The sequence below is a fragment of the Suricata suricatta genome, chromosome 9, assembly GCF_006229205.1.
Source record: "Suricata suricatta isolate VVHF042 chromosome 9, meerkat_22Aug2017_6uvM2_HiC, whole genome shotgun sequence".
Classification (NCBI taxonomy): domain Eukaryota; kingdom Metazoa; phylum Chordata; class Mammalia; order Carnivora; family Herpestidae; genus Suricata; species Suricata suricatta.
The window spans coordinates 32,740,382-32,758,141 of record NC_043708.1 but is presented as its reverse complement, the minus strand read 5'-3'; the positions used below and the strand labels follow the sequence as shown (position 1 = coordinate 32,758,141).

Sequence of the window (17,760 nt, the reverse complement as noted above, 5' to 3'; positions counted from 1 at the left end):
TGACCCTAGCCTCCTCATCTCTACATTCAAGCATTGAAGAAAACTATATACAGCTCTCTGAAGCCAAGCCTGACACTACAGTGATTAGATTCTGTTCACAGGCTGGTTTTAGTCCCCATGACTGTTTTCCTGACAAAAATAACAGGTAGGCCCAGATCCCTTTTTTATAAATGACTGTTATTGCAACCTCAGAATTTATTTGACTTCTTGATACATATTGTATTCAGTGTTGGATGTCTAAAGTATCCATTTTTATAACAAAGCCACAAAGTACCAATTATTCTGGGTCTCTGATCTTCAACTGAGTCTATTCAACATTTATCAAACATATGAACTATGTATGCCAGGCACTGTGTTGGGTTCTAGGTATATGAGGTAGATTAAGATATGATTGCTACTCTTAAGGAGTTTACATCCAGGGAGGAGGCAGAATATAAACTAAATATTATATATTAAGTGCAAACTAATGCTATCAGTCATGTACTGTGGAGCATAATAGAGAGGTCAAGCATTTCATCCTAGGAGGATTAAGAAAATAACATTGGAGCTGGACCTAAGAGATCTTTACAAAATGGAAGTGAGAAAAGGACATTTTAGGCCAAGAGAATAGTATAAGCCAAGACACAGAGGTATTTTTAAAAATTGCATGGACTGATTAGGAAACTACAAATAGTTTGTGGTAGTCACAGCCTAGTATAAATACATAGGTAACAGATTAATAAGGGTCTTATGAACATCTTAAGCTTTATTTACTAGTTAAGATTTCCAGCTGTACTAGAGAACAGGAAAAGTCATGAAACTTAAAAGTTGCTAACTTCTTGTAAGGTTGATGGAAAAAAAGATGAAAACTACAAGAAAATGGGGTTTCTCTACAAATCACTTATGATGCCCTTTATCAATAACTAAGGTATTATACAGACTTTATAGCAATCTCAGAGAACTTACAAAAGCGAAATTGCTCACTTTTTGGGAGTACATGTACTTGAGAATTGGGTACCATTGCATACAAAGAAATAGTGATTTACAAAATGCTTTCTTGGTTTACCAAAATATTTGGCCTTAAATCACTTATCATTTGTTTTGGTCCTAATGATTAGCACTAGATACTTTCAAAGAAAATATTACATGATTATAAAGTGCTGTCACTGGACAAATCTCCAAAAACTCAATACCTCCATTAAGGAAAAATCAGGGTTTTAATCATTTTTACTTTGTATAAAAACATATAAGGTATATCAATACAAATAAAGAGCAAATTACTCTTAAAAAAGAATTGTTACTCTTAACAATCTAAAGGAAGTACTTCACATATCCCTGGAGTTTTTCATATATTGGATACATACTTATATATCCAATAATATCTTTTACATTCAATCTCCTATTAGTGAGCTGGTAGGAATTCCTCACTAATCTTAGAGAGGAACCAAATTTTTTATTTAATAACCACACAGAAACACCTCTTAAGAGTTGGTTTAAGCCAAAAAGTAGAGAAAATTACAGGTACAATCACTATAAACTTAAAGTAAATTTACAGAATATGGTGCATTGAGCCTAACTTAAGGCAGGGCTTCAGGCTAACACATTTCAGCTTAAGAAGCAACCGCCCTGATACTCACTTTAGGATTCACTTTCTGCCTTCACCAAAAAGGCACAAAAGAAAGACCTGTTTAGGCCTATATTAAATATCTTTGCTCCATGGGCTCTTAAGATAGTTTTAGCATAGTACCTCTACTAAAAAATACATATGTCATATCAAAACTTTAATGCTTTCCATCAAAAATCACTGCGCTACAAAATGGTCATATATAGTAGATTAGGAAATGTCCCAGACAATAAATAATATCAGGGTTGAATTTTTTTAATTTTAATGCATTGGGCTCTAAATTTTTCATTTGAAATCCTATGCAGCATCTTAGTAGAAAATTACATAAAAATGTAACCATTCTTAAAAGCTTGGAATATCTTTTATTCAAATAACAGAACAAGGGAAAAATCTCAATGCCAGAGCTGATCCCAAGAATCTCTTTTGCCAATAGCTATGGGATAAAAGCATGGAGAACACTGGAGTTATAAGCCAAGAAGGATGGAATACTTCATGTAGTTTTCAGCTACTGAGATCATACATGTTCATTCATTCATTCTAGAAATATTTGTTCATAACCAACTTTGTTTGGTATGATAGAGCAATAAGTATTTGTAAGAAATGGGTGATTAAAGGGACTATACCCAAGAAATAGAAGTTAAAGGAAACAAAGGAATGTTAAGCACCTGGGTGCTAACAACAGTGACGCTCTATTACCAACCACCTCTAGGTCTGAAGGGGCAAAGAGAAAGAGTGGTCCCTGGACCAGGGGAGATTGATAGCTACGGGATAGGGCCACCCAGTAGAAGCTGTAGCCCTCAATAGCAAATATAATATAGCCATCACCAAACTTCAGCCCACCAGGGAAATAGCAAGGGGAATAAAAACCCTACTTTTCTCTTTCTCCTACCCTGTAATCTCTTCTTGACACTCCCATTGGCTGAACCTAACCAGAAGCCAGAGTGATTGGAACCTGGTTGAAATAGTCCATAGAGGTCAGCCTTCAGGGCCATGGCACAGGATTGAGAAGGATGATGTGATCAGAGAGGCAAACAAAAAAATAAATCCCTGTCTTTGTACGATTTATATTCTAGAATGTAATAATGAACTTAACACTGTACTTTGCATAGATTGAAGGGTTTGATAATTTTAGCTGTTGGTGGCATTGTATGCTGCAGTAATATTATTTAAAGAAGATTTTAAGACTGTTTTAATAAATAAATTTCTGGTTTTATTTTGTACATGTAATAGAGGGATATTTTCCCTTAACCATTCCCTAAATTTTTTTAATGTAGTAGAATATATATATAACATAAAATGTATGATTGTAACCATTTTTAAGTGTACAGTTCAGTAGTGTTCAGAATATTCACATTTTTGTGACCTAAGATTTTAAATATTTTTGAAGCAGATATCTTTGGAAAGATCTCTTTCTCATTGGGAAGTTATATTATCTCAGAATTTTCTTTTAGGGGAAATTTGAAGCATTCCTTTTCCCAACTCTGACCTTAATCATGGCTGATGACAAGTGGCTCTTCTGAGGCCAAATCAAACCTGTCAAATGGATCTTACAGAAATATGCTTTTCTCTGTGCTGAGAGAAGTTTGCAGGGCAAGTCCTGTGGTCAGTCCCTTGTACCATCTATATGATAGTTCAGATAGTGAAAATCTTGGAGATAAATGTTTAACCCAAATCATTACAGACATAGGAACCATTGTTGAATTATTTAATTACATTTTCTAGACTTTTATTATTAAAAAGTGAACTTATATGTTTGAGAACTATTTTCAAGAGAAATAATTGAAATTCTTTTTCTGGCTTACCTTTATTAAATCAAAACGTTTAGTTAATAAAGTACTATAGAACTTCAGGAAATGACCAACATGCTAGTTTTTCATAATTGCCTTTCATAAAATCACATTGCATGGCATTTTTTTTCTCATAGACACTCAAATCACATATAGTTATTATGGAAATTTACATGATTTAAGTTAGACACAATAGTGGCATGTGTAAGTGGCAGTTCTTCAAAAGGAAAACAGGACATCTAATGGTCACCACCTTAAATCAAGTTAAAGCCTCTTTGGTGTAAATGCACCTCTTTGTGGGTAGTTTTTATTACACTGGACCAAAATGAGTGAGAGTATAAGATTTTCCTTTTATGGTTTGTTTCTAAAAATATTTTATCTCCTGCAGACTTTTCCTTTGCAACAGCAAATCAATTCTTCCTTACATGTTTGTATTTCCAGCCGACTCAGACGGTAATGCCTGGACAGGTCATGCGGGTTACAACAGGTGCTCCAATCCCCTGCGGTGCTGACGCAGTAGTACAAGTAGAAGACACCGAACTAATCAGGGAATCCGATGATGTACGTCATCTCCAGGTCTTACGGCTTTGTTCCTATTGCAGTGTTATAAATGCCCATTTTCTGCAATGCTTATAAGATTAATCCAGGGGGTTTTGGTAATGTTAAGATCTTACATTGTAGTGTATAGATCTCTAGTAAATAGGAATTGCCTTAGATTGGAAAATCTTTTGGTACAAGAAACGTTTGTATGATCATTACCATGATTATAACAGAATTTGAACCACATTTGATCCAAGAAATTCCACATGCAAACAAGAAAAGAAACCACCTCAAGATAGAAGAGCAGAGTTATTAATTGTTGACGTACCTTATAGCTGAGAAATGTGTTCATCAAGATTAGCTTTGGGGCACCTGGGTGGCTCATTTGGTTAAGTGTCAAACTCTTGGTATCAGCTCAGGTTATGGTCTCATGGTTGGTGAGGTTGAGCCTGAGCCCCACATCGGGCTCTGCCCTGTCAGATTCTTGGGATTCTCTCTCACTCTCTCATCTGCTTGAGCGCTCCCTCTCACTCTTTCTCCCTCTCAAAATAAATAAACATTAAAAAAAAAAAAAAGACTTACCTCTGGGAGAAAAAAGACTAGCTTTTGACAAAATGCAAAGGAGAATTTAATGAAAAAGAATCTAACAGAAATTCTTCAATATTATATTAAGCCAAGCATTTGAACCAAATAACCAAATTATAGAAAACCAGAGTTTTTGTCATCAACGATTGCCTGGAAATATTAAATATATGTCAGTGCCCCCTCTATTATCTGCAATTAAATTCCCAGGGAATTGTTTGGTCTAAGCTGGCCTTCATCTCACTGAAACTAGCAGCAGTTATTGAAACCAGAGGATCAGCCACTAATAAAAGAACAGTTTCAACTGAAGTTTAAATGATTGGCTATCTTATTTTTTGAAGAAGTTTAAGATATTTTATATCTTACAGGTGGAGCGAAGAATAAATAATATTCTTCTGGGCTGGGTATATAGAAAAATTGGGGCATGCTGAGAGACCAACTTTTCTTGATCTGGGATTTCTTTTTAATTACTTTTCAACTCTTGGCATACAGATCACATTACTTGCTATTAAAACCATCCAACAGATTTATTGGCCTCAAGGAAGCCAGCAGAGCATTGAAATCCAGAACACTTGCATCCACAGACTCTGCCACATGACAAGACACAATTCCAGTGTCACAATATTATTCACGGCCCATAAATGTAAAATTAATGATCACCATTAATTTACAGAAACCTACTGCCAGGCAAACTCTAAGCCCTTCACCAAAATTTCTACAGATATTTGGAAAACTTGGCCCATGGGAATAGAAGAGACAGGTTATTTCCATGCACATTCATTGTATCTATTAGGTAGCTATATAGGTAGATCTTTTGTTTTCCCTTGAGAATGCTGCTTACAATGTAAAATCCAATATTTGAAATTGTACATTTTTTTAAAGCAGTAAAATTATGGGGAAAAAAAGCCTTTATTTATCCCTTGGCATCAAACCTAATTTTTTAGGAACCTGTGGTAGAAACTTATCATGTTCAAAATGTTTAGTAAATGGTTCTCTTTTCTTTGTATATATTGTAGGCCTATCTGATGATAAAAGCATCTGAGTAGCTAAATTTTATTGATCAGAAATTCTATTCGATTGTTCTGTTTGAAATTACATGACTTGTTCTTACTACAGGGGACTGAGGAACTTGAAGTAAGAATTCTGGTGCAAGCCCGGCCAGGCCAAGATATCAGGTAAATTCATAACATATACAGAATGCACAGCCAACTTTTGTTTCTACATGATCATGAACTTAAGAGAGCATGGCTATTATAAATCTACAGCTCAGTCAATTAGCCATTAGCATTCAAGACTTTTAACAAGTAGTAAAATGAATTTTCTTAATTCTACATCTCATGTGCCTGCTTTTTCATAAATGTGGTAAAGGTAAATGAAATAGTCAGAAGCAACATGTGAAGGAAGGAGAGTCATGAGCCCACTTAATCCACAGTTAACCCTACTTCTAGATAATCCAGAGTCACCCAGCTCTGCCCCTGAACAATCCAGAATTTGGTATCAACACAGGTAATCCCAGAGCTGAGTTTTTATGCAATTAGATGATAGCCCCTCCTCTACTGACTATCAGTAATAAAAATCTGCTACTCTTTATATTCAAAGATGAGATTACTGTCTTACCATAACTAGTGCATATACTTTATTTTCTCACAGTAGAATATGTTTGCCCTGATCCTGTCAATACTAATTTGCTCGAATGTCTTTATAACAAAACTACAATTCTCACATCCCTCTGGCAGGAAGCCAAGTTGAATTGACTTCTGCAGCCACAGACCTGGGTCAGCCTAAGTTGTCTGAATAGAAATTATCTCTGTGGTAACCTCTTTAGTGTTATTCTCCTCACCTCAGAGTTAACAAGCGATGGACCTACTATCATTAATGCCACTAGATATTTTCATATAAATTTTTATCTTACATCAAAGAAGGTTGCAGTTGGTGTTTTTGTCTATAATGTGGTACAAAGCAATTTGTAAAATAGTTTTCAAATGTGAAGCAACATATTTCTGTTTAGCAGTAATAGAAATCCTATTTCTCTCTTCTAATGTGCGATTTAAATTTTGTATTTAAAAAAAGCATTGAGTTTTTCGAAACTTTTTGTTTTATTGTTCTGTTCCTGCCTCGTCTTCCTTGATGTTTTTCTCCTCTTGAGTGTGTCCTCCTTCTCTGACCCTAAAGTTAGTTGAAAAAATATTATTCTCAGTCACACCGTTTATTGTTCTGCTTTGACTTTCAGACCCATCGGCCATGACATTAAAAGAGGGGAATGCGTTTTGGCCAAAGGAACCCATATGGGCCCCTCAGAGATTGGTCTTCTGGCAACTGTAGGTGTCACAGAGGTTGAAGTTAATAAGTTTCCAGTTGTTGCAGTCATGTCAACAGGGAATGAGGTAAAAAAAAGGGGGGGGGAGGGGAAGGTGAGAGGGTAATGGGACCTTCAGATAAAAATATTTTTGACTCTGTCTGTGTTGTAAATAGAACAAAATGGATTATAGATTTTGCCACATACCTATATAACAGGGAAATAAATTAGCTTTAGAATAATTCAAAAAGAAGGAGGAAGACTAAAAATTACAGATTGAGAAATGCTCCCTTCCATTTATTAGAATGAAATATTACAACCAATGGCTTTTCTACACACTCAGTATGTATAAACAAAGAATAATGGCTGCTACCTATAGATATTCAACTGTGCAAATTTAGTCCTCAGTCTATTAGGACAATAAATTGTGTCCACCCACCTGCTGAGCTGAAGGGCCACTTCTGTGTGGGAAATAATCAGTGAATTGGGACACAGTGGTTAGCCCTTCTTGCTGGACGTTCCATGTGATTCTTAGTCATCAGGTAAGATTCGATAACCTTTTTTTTTCTTTTTTTCTAAAGATAGCTTCTCTAGTGGAATGCTTCTCAGAATATGTCAAATGTCGTTTCAGCCCTGATTTAGGATGAGGAATTTATTCAGTCTTTCTCTGACAACTCTTGAAAAATTGTCTATTCCATGTTTTGCTTAGGTTATACAAAAATTCAGTTGGAAGATCTAATGAAACAGAATATTGAAAAACAGATGTGCTGGTAATTCAAAGCCTAAGAGCAGATCAAAAACTACAGAGATCTATTTAGACTTTACCCCTTATTGTTTTTAAAAAGATTAACAGGATTTCTTTTCTCTCTCTTTTAATCCCTTAATTTTGTTCTGAAAATAAGCCATTTATGTGTACCATTAATTTTAATTTCTTGAAGTCTTAGAATTTTGTTCTGAAAATAAGCTATTTATTTGTACCATTGTTTTTCTAAGACTTCAAGAAATGAACATTTTCCTAAGATCTCTCCATTACCCTTATAGCTCTTTTGGAAAGGACAAAAGAAAGGAATAGAATATTTGTTTTGCTAATGGAAAGATGAATCCGTATTCTAGACCCTGAATAGGTACATTGGTCATTCTCTAAAATTACTGATTGACCCAAAACAAACCTTCTTTTTTTTTTAAGTTTATTTATATTTAGAGAAAGAGCAAAAGAGGGGGAGATAGAGAATCCCAAGCAGGCTCCACACTGTCAGCATGAACCCTAATGCAGGGCTTGATCTCACGAACCATGACATGTGTTCATAACCTGAGCCAAAATCAAAAGTCAGATACTTAACCAACTGAGCCACTAGGCAGCCCCCAAAACAAACATTCTTTTCAACTGGTCTACATAGTGATGTTTTTAATATCTCTACAACTAACTGACACTATGGTTAGCATCAGAAAGAAATTTCTGTTAAACTGGTTTATTTAATGAACTATTCCTACTTGTGATTTATTTATATGCTTTGTCCATCTCCATGAGTTCAGGGGGGTTGGGAAAACTAAAGATAATGAGCAAATTCATAAGCAACTAGTTATTAGGCAACTTTGTTTAAACTGTATTTCTTGTATTCTTCCTAATGTTTTTGTAAGACTGGACTATATTCTCAATTATCCCCCAGAGTACATTGGTAGTACTTTAAAAAAAAATGTACTTTTGTACATTCTATATTAAAACCGTTTACTAGTGGGGTGCCTGGGCGGCTCAGTCGGTTGAGTGTCCGGCTTCAGCTCAGGTCATGATCTCGCAGTTTGTGGGTTCGAGCCCCGCGTCGGGCTCTGTGCTGACAGATAGCTCAGAGCCTGGAATCCATCTTCAGATTCTGTGTCTCCCCCTCTCTCTGACCCTCCCCTGCTCAAGCTGTTTCTCTCTCTCTCAAAAATAAATAAAACGTTTAAAAAAATTTTTTTTTAAAACCCATTTACTAGTGATAAAGAAAAGTGATGGGGTAAGAAGAGAGATGATACTTAAATCATGGAATCTAAAGAAGAATTTGTAGTTCTAGCTCCCTGCCTCCATAGGCTTGATTATCTTTGGAGAGGCTTTTATAGGTGCTCTAAGACCCCATTCCCCTACTTTCTCTGGCCTGCTGTACTTACTTGGTTTTCCAAGGGAATAATGCATCTAAATTCCGTAATCTCTTATCCTATATAGCTTAACATTTCTTCTATATTTCCACCCAAGGTTAGGCATTCTTGTGACTCTCCTAGACTGTATAATTTATTTCAACAAATGTTTATTGGCTACCTCTATACCAGTATACCAATATCTAAACTGGGGATAAAATAAAGCATAGTATCTCTTCTGAAAGCTTGAGGTCTTTGATAGAAATAATGGGAAGAAATATTAATTTTCAGAGAGGTTGAAAGAAATTACACTTGTCTATTAATGTGGCAAGTCTGTAACTTAATCAGTCACAGTACAAGCTCCTTTTAAGTATAGACTGATTTTCACTGATATATGTAGCTTCACATATGTCCACTTTTTAATCCAGTGTGGTACATTGGTAAGCTGAACAGTGGCCTGAGGCCACTGAAAGAATGCCATACAAGATGTCTATCTTTAAAACCTGCCCAGTATTTTATGAGCACATGTGTTTGTTCAGGATAAGGAAATTATTTCAAAATTGACGAAGTACAGTTATGAACTATTAACTAATACAGAATAGCCAATGTAAACATTTGTTGGTTTCAACAAATTATGTATGTTAACATTTAGGTAATACCATCCAGTAATTATGTAACTGTGACATGCACTTCCAGCCTCATGCATTTGTTCAATAAATATTCATTAAGCATCTATTACATGCTGGAACGACCATCAGGGATTATCTTAACTAAACATCAGATTTATATAAGATGTAAATACACTGCATCATGAGCGAGTTTATTTAAAAGGATTTTGAACAGGAAATTTACTGTCCTGTAGGGCTGCATCAGACTTTCATCTTTGGTGGAACTAGTCCTCTTAATCATATACACAGCCATCCAAGAGCTATTCTCTTTTTTCAAGTGACATTCAGGTACAAGGGAACTATACCAAGAGAGTATGGGAGCCACTAACATAGAAGCATATCCTACATAGGAATCAATATATCTTATATCAGTCTTAGGCAGCTACCAGGGTCCTACAATGGAAATGTCCAGACACAAGTGTCACCACATTCACAAAAACCCAAAGCTGTGGCTTTCCACTAGGGATTTATAATTTATTTATAGTTCCTTCTAGTCCATATGCATGTTACCAATCATTATTTTTGCCATAAGAATTGCTGCGTAGTAACAAGCTAGCATTTCATCTTTATCAAATTTCCGGGAGAACAGAGCTAGAAAGTTAACCCAAGGTCAAATTTGTCCTTAGATGTGGAAAAGAGATTTGTTAATTCTTTACCCTCACATTAGAGGAGGCATTGTCTGTAGCAAATTAGAAAATAATAACAAAACTGACTACAAGTCATTCTGCCTTTTATTATCACCATGCGCTGGCAATTCTAAACAATGTCAGTGGGAAGATGTTCTTCTCCACTGGAGCAAACCATTTCCACCAACCCTCCCTTTTTAATATACTACCATACGGATGCCAGGCACTGTTCTGACTGCTCGGGATATACTAGCAAACAAGACAGACCAATTCCCTGTTCTTACAAAATTTATATTCTGATGGAGGTGGGGTAGAGGAGGATAGTCAATGAACAAATCATCATCAATGGTATAAAGAAAAATAAAGGAGGGCAAGATGATAAAGACTGGTAGTAGAAGGGGTATATGCCAGATATCTGTGGACACCTACCCTACATCAGCCCTTTCATACTCTCCCCTATACAATAAGGCTGGAAGCCTGAACATTTCCTGGCCTCTCTTTCCAGCTGTGGTCCTATTGGTTTTGCCTTTGGGATGTATTAACACAGTATTAGAAGTTGGAAGGAAGTTAGCAGAAGTATAAGCTCCTCAGCCCTCAGTAGCATCACTTTCCCCCAGTAGCCCTAGACACAATGGTGACTTCCCTAATCTTGGGAAACACACTTTTTTCCTTTTGTTTCTCCAACCCTCCCAACACATTTGTACCCAATTCTCTGTATTAAATCCCTTTTTCTCCCACTCCCCTGCATTTGAAATACCTAAAGGATTTTGTTTCCCTTTCCAGACCTGACTGATAGTCTTCTATTTCATATAGGGTACTGAGATCTCACTGATGAGGCAAAATTAGAGCAAAAATCTGAAGGTATTAAGGGTGTGTGCCATAAAGGGAATTGAGTTCCAAGCAGAGGGAACAGCAGAAAGAAAGGTTCTGAGATAGGGTATATACTTACTATGTTTGAGGCACAGCAAGGAGGTCAATGTGGCTGAAGTATAGAGGAAAAGGAGCAAAGTAAAAGGAGATGAGGTTGGAGACATAACAGAAATAAGACCATTTCATTCTGAGGAAAGGAAACATAACATGAAGCATAACATTTCTTAGATTTTTCAATGTTTACTCTGGCTTCAACGTGACATGGCATATAGAAAAGGAAATAAGCAGGGAGACTGGTTAGAAAGATTTGTAATATCCAGGAAATAACTTCCTGCCAAATATTTCCTACTTGGAAATATTTGAAGATAAAGCCAACAGTTTTTGCTAATAAATTCAAAGTATAAGTACATAAGAGAAAGTGAGGAGTCAAGATAAAACTCTAAGGTTTTGACCTGAGCAAGTTATCAGTTACCCAGGTGAGAAAAATTGGGCAGCATAATTCAGGGCTTCTGTTTTGGACAAGTTAAGTTTGAGATACTTTTTTAGAAATTCTGGTAGAAATTTTGAGTAGGCAATTGAACATATTATCTGGAGCTTAAGAGAAAGATTAGAGCTAATTTGGAACATTTGGAAGTTATCAGCATATACAATATTTAAAATCATGAGACTAGATAATAAAGTCACACAGGAAATGAATATAAATAGAAGATAGGAGATACAAATTTTACACTTAGGAGGCAACTGTATCTTCCTTCTTTTTCCCTAACCTTCATACTGTCCAGTTTTGGTTTTGTTTTGTTTTGTTTTTATCCTTCCCAGTTTTATATTCTAATTTTGACTCTTGATGCTTTCATCCATTATTCATCAAATACAGTCTGATCCCCTTAAAACTATAGATGGTGACCTAAAGGCCTTTAAACTGGACATCAGTCAGCTAGCTGCCATTAGTTCAGAAAGTTAAGACTGAATGCTTGTCAACTAGTTACTCAAGTAGAAGCAATAATTATTTCTTTGGTAGGTCCTGGCTCTTCTAGTTTTAAGGGTACTATTTCAGTCATTTTCAGCCATATCCAAAACTTCTATTTATTCACTTAATATCCTTTCTCTCTCTCTCACTCACTATCACATACACACACACATACACACCCATACATGTGCATGCATGTACACATACAGAATTAAATCTATTCATCTCCACTATGTGTTTGCTTACTCTATTCCATCTTTTGTCATTTTCTTGGCCACCATCAAAAACAGATGCCTGTACAAACAAGCTTTCTAAAATATAAAATCTCTCTAAAATTTTCATATACTATTCTTCAGGGCCCTCCACAAGCAGCTACCATTACAAAACTATAATATTTAACCTCACGAATATGAGAAGGAACATGAAGTTGAGTATCTACTGTACCAACTTTGTGCTTTATGATTATAGCAACACCATGAGGGTAGTATAATTATGTTTAATTTTAAGTAAGAGAAAATTGAAGCTCAAAAACAAAGCAATCTTCCCAGCATCGTCTGTTTTGTGTAAGGATAGAGCCCGATTTCACAACTAAGTCTTCTGGCTGTAATGACTGGTTTTCTTCCCTATGCCACAATGCTTCCCACGGGAATCTCCTTAAATTTCATACCTTCAGCTTCTCAATGGCAGCCCTGAAACCTATCAGGTTACGTAGTTTTCGCTGTCATTAGTTTCTTCTAGCTATCTGTACTTACTGTCCAGTTAAAGACTATGACTTACCACTTTAAAGTTGCTCTCACTAACACTTCAGATAGTCTCACTCATTTAATCTATTCCTTTGCTTTCTATGCTAATACCTAAACTGGTTGACTATATCCTCTACTGTCTCCATTTTTGCTCCCAAGCAGAGAAACATTAGTGAAAAAATTTAATAGAACTGTGATTACCTGACCCAGAACAAATTTCTGCCATTTAATGGCAACCTGGTACTTAAAGTTGCCTGGTAACCTTGATGTCACTGTCTTGTTGATTTCCTACCACATTCCCCCTGTGGATAGTTCGTTCATACATTCTGTACCCTCTTTATACCTCAGTAACAGCCCTTCTTTCCCACTCTTGGCAGATGACCTCCACACCTTTAATGGAAAAAATGAAACAAAGAAATATTTGCCAAACTGAACTAGTTGAGGGCTCCCTCATCTTTTCTTTAACTCAAAAATTTCCTCATTCCTTTAGCTATCTTCCTTCCCTCCAATCTAAATGGAAATGGTATTTCTTTCTAAGAACTATTCCTCTACTTCTACCTTTAAGTTCATTCTTTCTCACCTTCTTCAGAACTTTGGTTTCTAAATTATTTTTTTCTGTGTCCTTGATTACTTTCTCTCTAGTGGCTCATCTCCCTTCTATATCCAAATATACAATGATTACCACCATCATAAGAAAACCTATACTTAAACATCCTATTGCCTCCTTGAGCTACTGCACTGTTCCCTTCCTACTGACTACTAGGTTTGTGCAAAGAGAGGGCTTCACTCATTGCCTTTGCTTCTTACTATCCACTTGAAAAAATATATTAAAAAAAAAACCTCCCAAATCTGATTAGTGCCCCATGAGCACAGAAACTGATTTCCTGAAGACAGTAATAACTCCTAATCTCCAAAGCCTGCTCTGATATTTATCCTCCTTAACCTATCTATACCATTTAGTATCAGTGACATTCCTCACCACTTTGAAATGGTCTCTTTTCTTATACTCTGTGATTCTGTGTGAAAAATGGTCAACAAATTATATATCTAACGGTAGGGAATTGATTAATTATGATACATATAATAGCCATTGATGCATTATAGCCATTGATGCATTATAGACATATATCACTGTCATTGAAAGATATTTGTGATATGCTATTTAAGTGAAAAAAAAACCCAGATAATAAAATAGTACTTATGGCACTGTCTCATTTTTATAAATGGCACAATGAGATCATTTTTACTTGAAGGAAAATATTCTGTTTTTTACCAAAAACTAAACATATTCACTACCTTGTACAAGCATTCCTCTACCTTCATATATCCTTTTTAACCCATTAATGATATTTACTCTAACCTGTTAATGATCTGTGTAAAAAGAGCATGGGCACATTAAAGATTACATTGCCCACAATGTAATATCCAAAATGATTTATCAATTACTCAAATTAATATTTGTTAAGGTCTTAGAGTTAACAAGGATCTGGCAATTAAAAGTTAATTTCAGGGGCACCTGGGTGGCTCAGTCAGTTGAGCATCCAACTTTGGCTCAGGTCATGATCTCATGGTTTGTGGGTTCAAGCCCCATATCGGGCTTTGTGCTATGGCACAGAGCCTGCTTTGGATTCTCTGTCTCCCTCTCTATCTGCCTCTCCTCTGCTCATATGAACTCCCTCTCTCTCTCAAAAATAAATAAATTTTTTAAATTTTTTAATAAAATAAAATTTCATTTCATAAAGATATTGTGATTTAATAGAAGCCTTATAGAAATTCATCCTGTAGAATGAAAAGTATACTTTTCCTCAACCCTTCTAATTTCTCAAGTTCTAAATTTTGTTGCTCATGTAAAAAAGACAGATTATATGTATTTTTTAAGTTTTATATGACATAAGAGCCTTCATAAGAAAATAAAGACCTGAAGAAACAGTCAAACCTGAGCATTTTTATATTAGGTTTGATGAGGAGTGGAAAGTCATGGAAAAATATAATAGGACAATTTGGGTTTGAGGAAACTATAATAAACCAAAGGAAACTTAGCAAGACTTCTTGTTCATTTGGATTCCTCTGTGTCCCTTCATCTTCAGAGATAAGGATGCTCCTTCCCTCCAGGCATAGGGAGCGCACCTCTAACATGAAGGTTTTATGACCTGCTTATGGGGGAAGTCCTTCTTACACATGCCATTTCTCAAATTCTTTCAGCTTGAAATATCCACTGTACTAGTTGCCATATTTGGGGATAGCATGACTTGAACCTCATCAACCTCTTTTCACAGAGACATTCCATATCATCATTCTCAAATTTAGATGAACAAAATTTTGCTATTTTGTAACAAAACCAGGAAATGTAATTTAGAAAATTAAAATTAAACTAGAATATATTCCTAGTATCATTTTTACATACTGGTAAAGTCAGGAAGAACAACAGGACCATTTAGACAAATCTATCTAATTCGTGCAAAGAGTCATCACAGTAGAAATAGAATATGGACTTTTTTCAAATATAATTTGTAAACCTCAGCGTTTATGAAAGGACAAGGTCTGAACCAAACTGATCCATGACAGGCTTTAAGTTTCCCCTCTGTCCTTGAAGGCCTAAGTTTCGGTTTCCCAGAATCATTAGACAATAAAAGGGCACAGAGTGCTCAACAAGCGACCACCCTAGTAACACCCAATCCGAAGCAGCCAGCTAAAATGCTTAACATTCCTAAGGGCAGGCCTGTAGATGGAAACCATAGATAGTTACCTGTTGTTTAATACTAGATTAAGCAGTTACTCACCCCACGTGGGGGTCCTTGGCCCACCCTGTAATTGGTTATTTTCAAAGAAACACTAAATATTGTGATTGGGTCCTGCCAAAAGTAACGAACGCTCTAAACAAAATGTTTGGTTAAAGTTGCTGCCAATGCTGTTCTACGATAATGATTGTATCACCGTACCTGTGTCACGATTTCCTGTAACTCCCCCTTCCCAAACCCATAAAAACCCTGCTCAGCCCTTGTTCGGGGCTCTCAGCACGGATCCGCTGCATTGGCCTGTAATAAATGCCCTTTGCTTTTGCATGCATGACTCAGTCTCCCTGGTGGTCTCTGGTCTTTGGGGACAATATTGCAATCTGGGCATAACATTTATAAACCAAATTCTTAAACGATTCTTTAAGTTATGTTTGAAAGCTCTGAATGAATGTCCTTTCTTCTTTCCTATAACCTAGTAACCAAGGCAATTAGTTTAACTCTTAATTAAACCTTTAATCAAATGCTATTTAGAATAAGAACATGCTCCATTAGAGCTTATAATCTTTTTCTTTCAATGTGTTCCATCTGTTTACCTGGACAATCTGAATATTTCTAAGGTGTGTCCATAATGGCTAAAATTGCTTTTTGATCAATTAATAAAGTATTCTAGGAAAAGGAGAAAGAAAAGTAGGGATGTATAAGGGAGCTGTTTGCAATGGATATAAAGTTAGTGACCACTAGAGAAACCTAATTATCTTCCCTCTGCCAAGAGGGGGAAAGTGGGAAAGTCTTATACAGACAAACCCATTTCAAAACATAAAAAAGAGAAAGTGAGTCTTTATAACCAATCTGAGGCCCTTTGACAATTCAATGAAGACAATAGGATTAAATCTCCAAAGAACAGAAACAAAGAAGGCTATTTCTTAAAATACACTAAGTGATTTCTCTTTTAGAAAGGTGACAGAGAACCTCCTCATGAGGGTTTAACAAAAGAATTTTAAATTTTTTACATTTTTATTTAAACCTCATTTTGAAACTTTGCATAACAGTAAAAATGCTAATCATTGAATATTCAGAATTGTATTTCCCTTTTGTCCTCAACATGCTTTCAAGTGGATAAATGTGGTCCTGTCATATGTACTGAAAGTGACCACTGGAATTCCAAATTGTTCTTAATAAATTTATACTTTTTAGAAAGAAAAATGCAAGAAAAATAAAACAAGCCAAAGTTATGCCAGGACTTACAATAATTTTATTATTAGATGAACCCATGAACTGAGAAAATGTTGCTTTTATATTATATCTGAAGTGCTTAACACTAAGGCTGAATCCCTAAAAGCTGATCCTAAAAATCAGCAGGAATGGTTAGAGAAGAGATCTCTCCCAAAGCCAATTTCTCAAACATAAACAAATAAAAGTTCTTACAGACACACAAGAATTAAGCCAAGTAAATTATATCTTGTTTGTTGACAAAGATGATTAGTATCAAGTCAGTGCTTTAGCACACCTTCACAAGGAAAACAAAAATTGGTACAAATTTGATCAAATAACCAAATAGTCCTGGGAACCATATTCTTACAAAAAACAAAACAGATAATAGCTAACGTTGGGAACTCAACAAAAAAGGATCAGACCTTGAGGAAGTGCTGGACTTACCATCATAAAGAATCTCTGAAGGAAAGAGCCTCAAGAGACCTCAGTGAAGTCAATGTAACTAATATGAGAATACTCATAGGAAGAAGTCTTGTCTAAGTCTTGGTGGGACCTTAAGGATTATCAAAGTCTTGATACAATGACCACCAGGGAAATTTGTTGATCATACAAAGCTGTATAAAAATTTCTGAGCAAGGGAGAGCATCACATCACCATGGCAGAGGTTGGTCATGAGACCTGGAGGTCGTTTTAAGGTAGAAGTTAGTGAGGTCTAGGCAAAGACTGGTCAGATTTTATAAAACAGGTGAGTTGGTGAAACAGTCTTATCTTTGGAACACATGAGTCCATATGGAGTTACAATGGTCTCAATTTGTTCATGATCTTGGAGTATATAAGTCTAAATAAGTTTATATTAAAGTAATTTGACTTGCGTTGTTTGAGTTATATGTCATGGTTTAGTACAGTTTCTCTATTATACAAATAATATGACAGTTTTTCAAGTTGATGTTTCGGTTTTATTTCTCAAAAGGAAAGAGTTTGTAGGTATGATAGCCAATTATAATGATTTGCAGACATTT

The 17,760-nt window shown here is 35.7% G+C and overlaps 1 protein-coding gene across 7 annotated transcripts in view; it reads left to right on the top strand.

The window, feature by feature from the left end:
• GPHN (gephyrin) overlaps positions 1-17,760 on the top strand; it is a 608,842-nt gene that overhangs the window by 535,885 nt on the left and 55,197 nt on the right. For 6 of the 7 annotated variants that reach the window (XM_029951675.1, XM_029951680.1, XM_029951677.1 and 3 more), the window contains 3 exons: positions 3,832-3,951; positions 5,629-5,687; positions 6,743-6,896. In XM_029951675.1, the coding sequence (XP_029807535.1) occupies positions 3,832-3,951; positions 5,629-5,687; positions 6,743-6,896 (333 nt within the window). Of the gene's footprint in view, positions 1-3,831; positions 3,967-5,628; positions 5,688-6,742; positions 6,897-17,760 lie in introns of all 7 variants that reach the window. The other variant, XM_029951674.1, reaches the window with a different exon arrangement.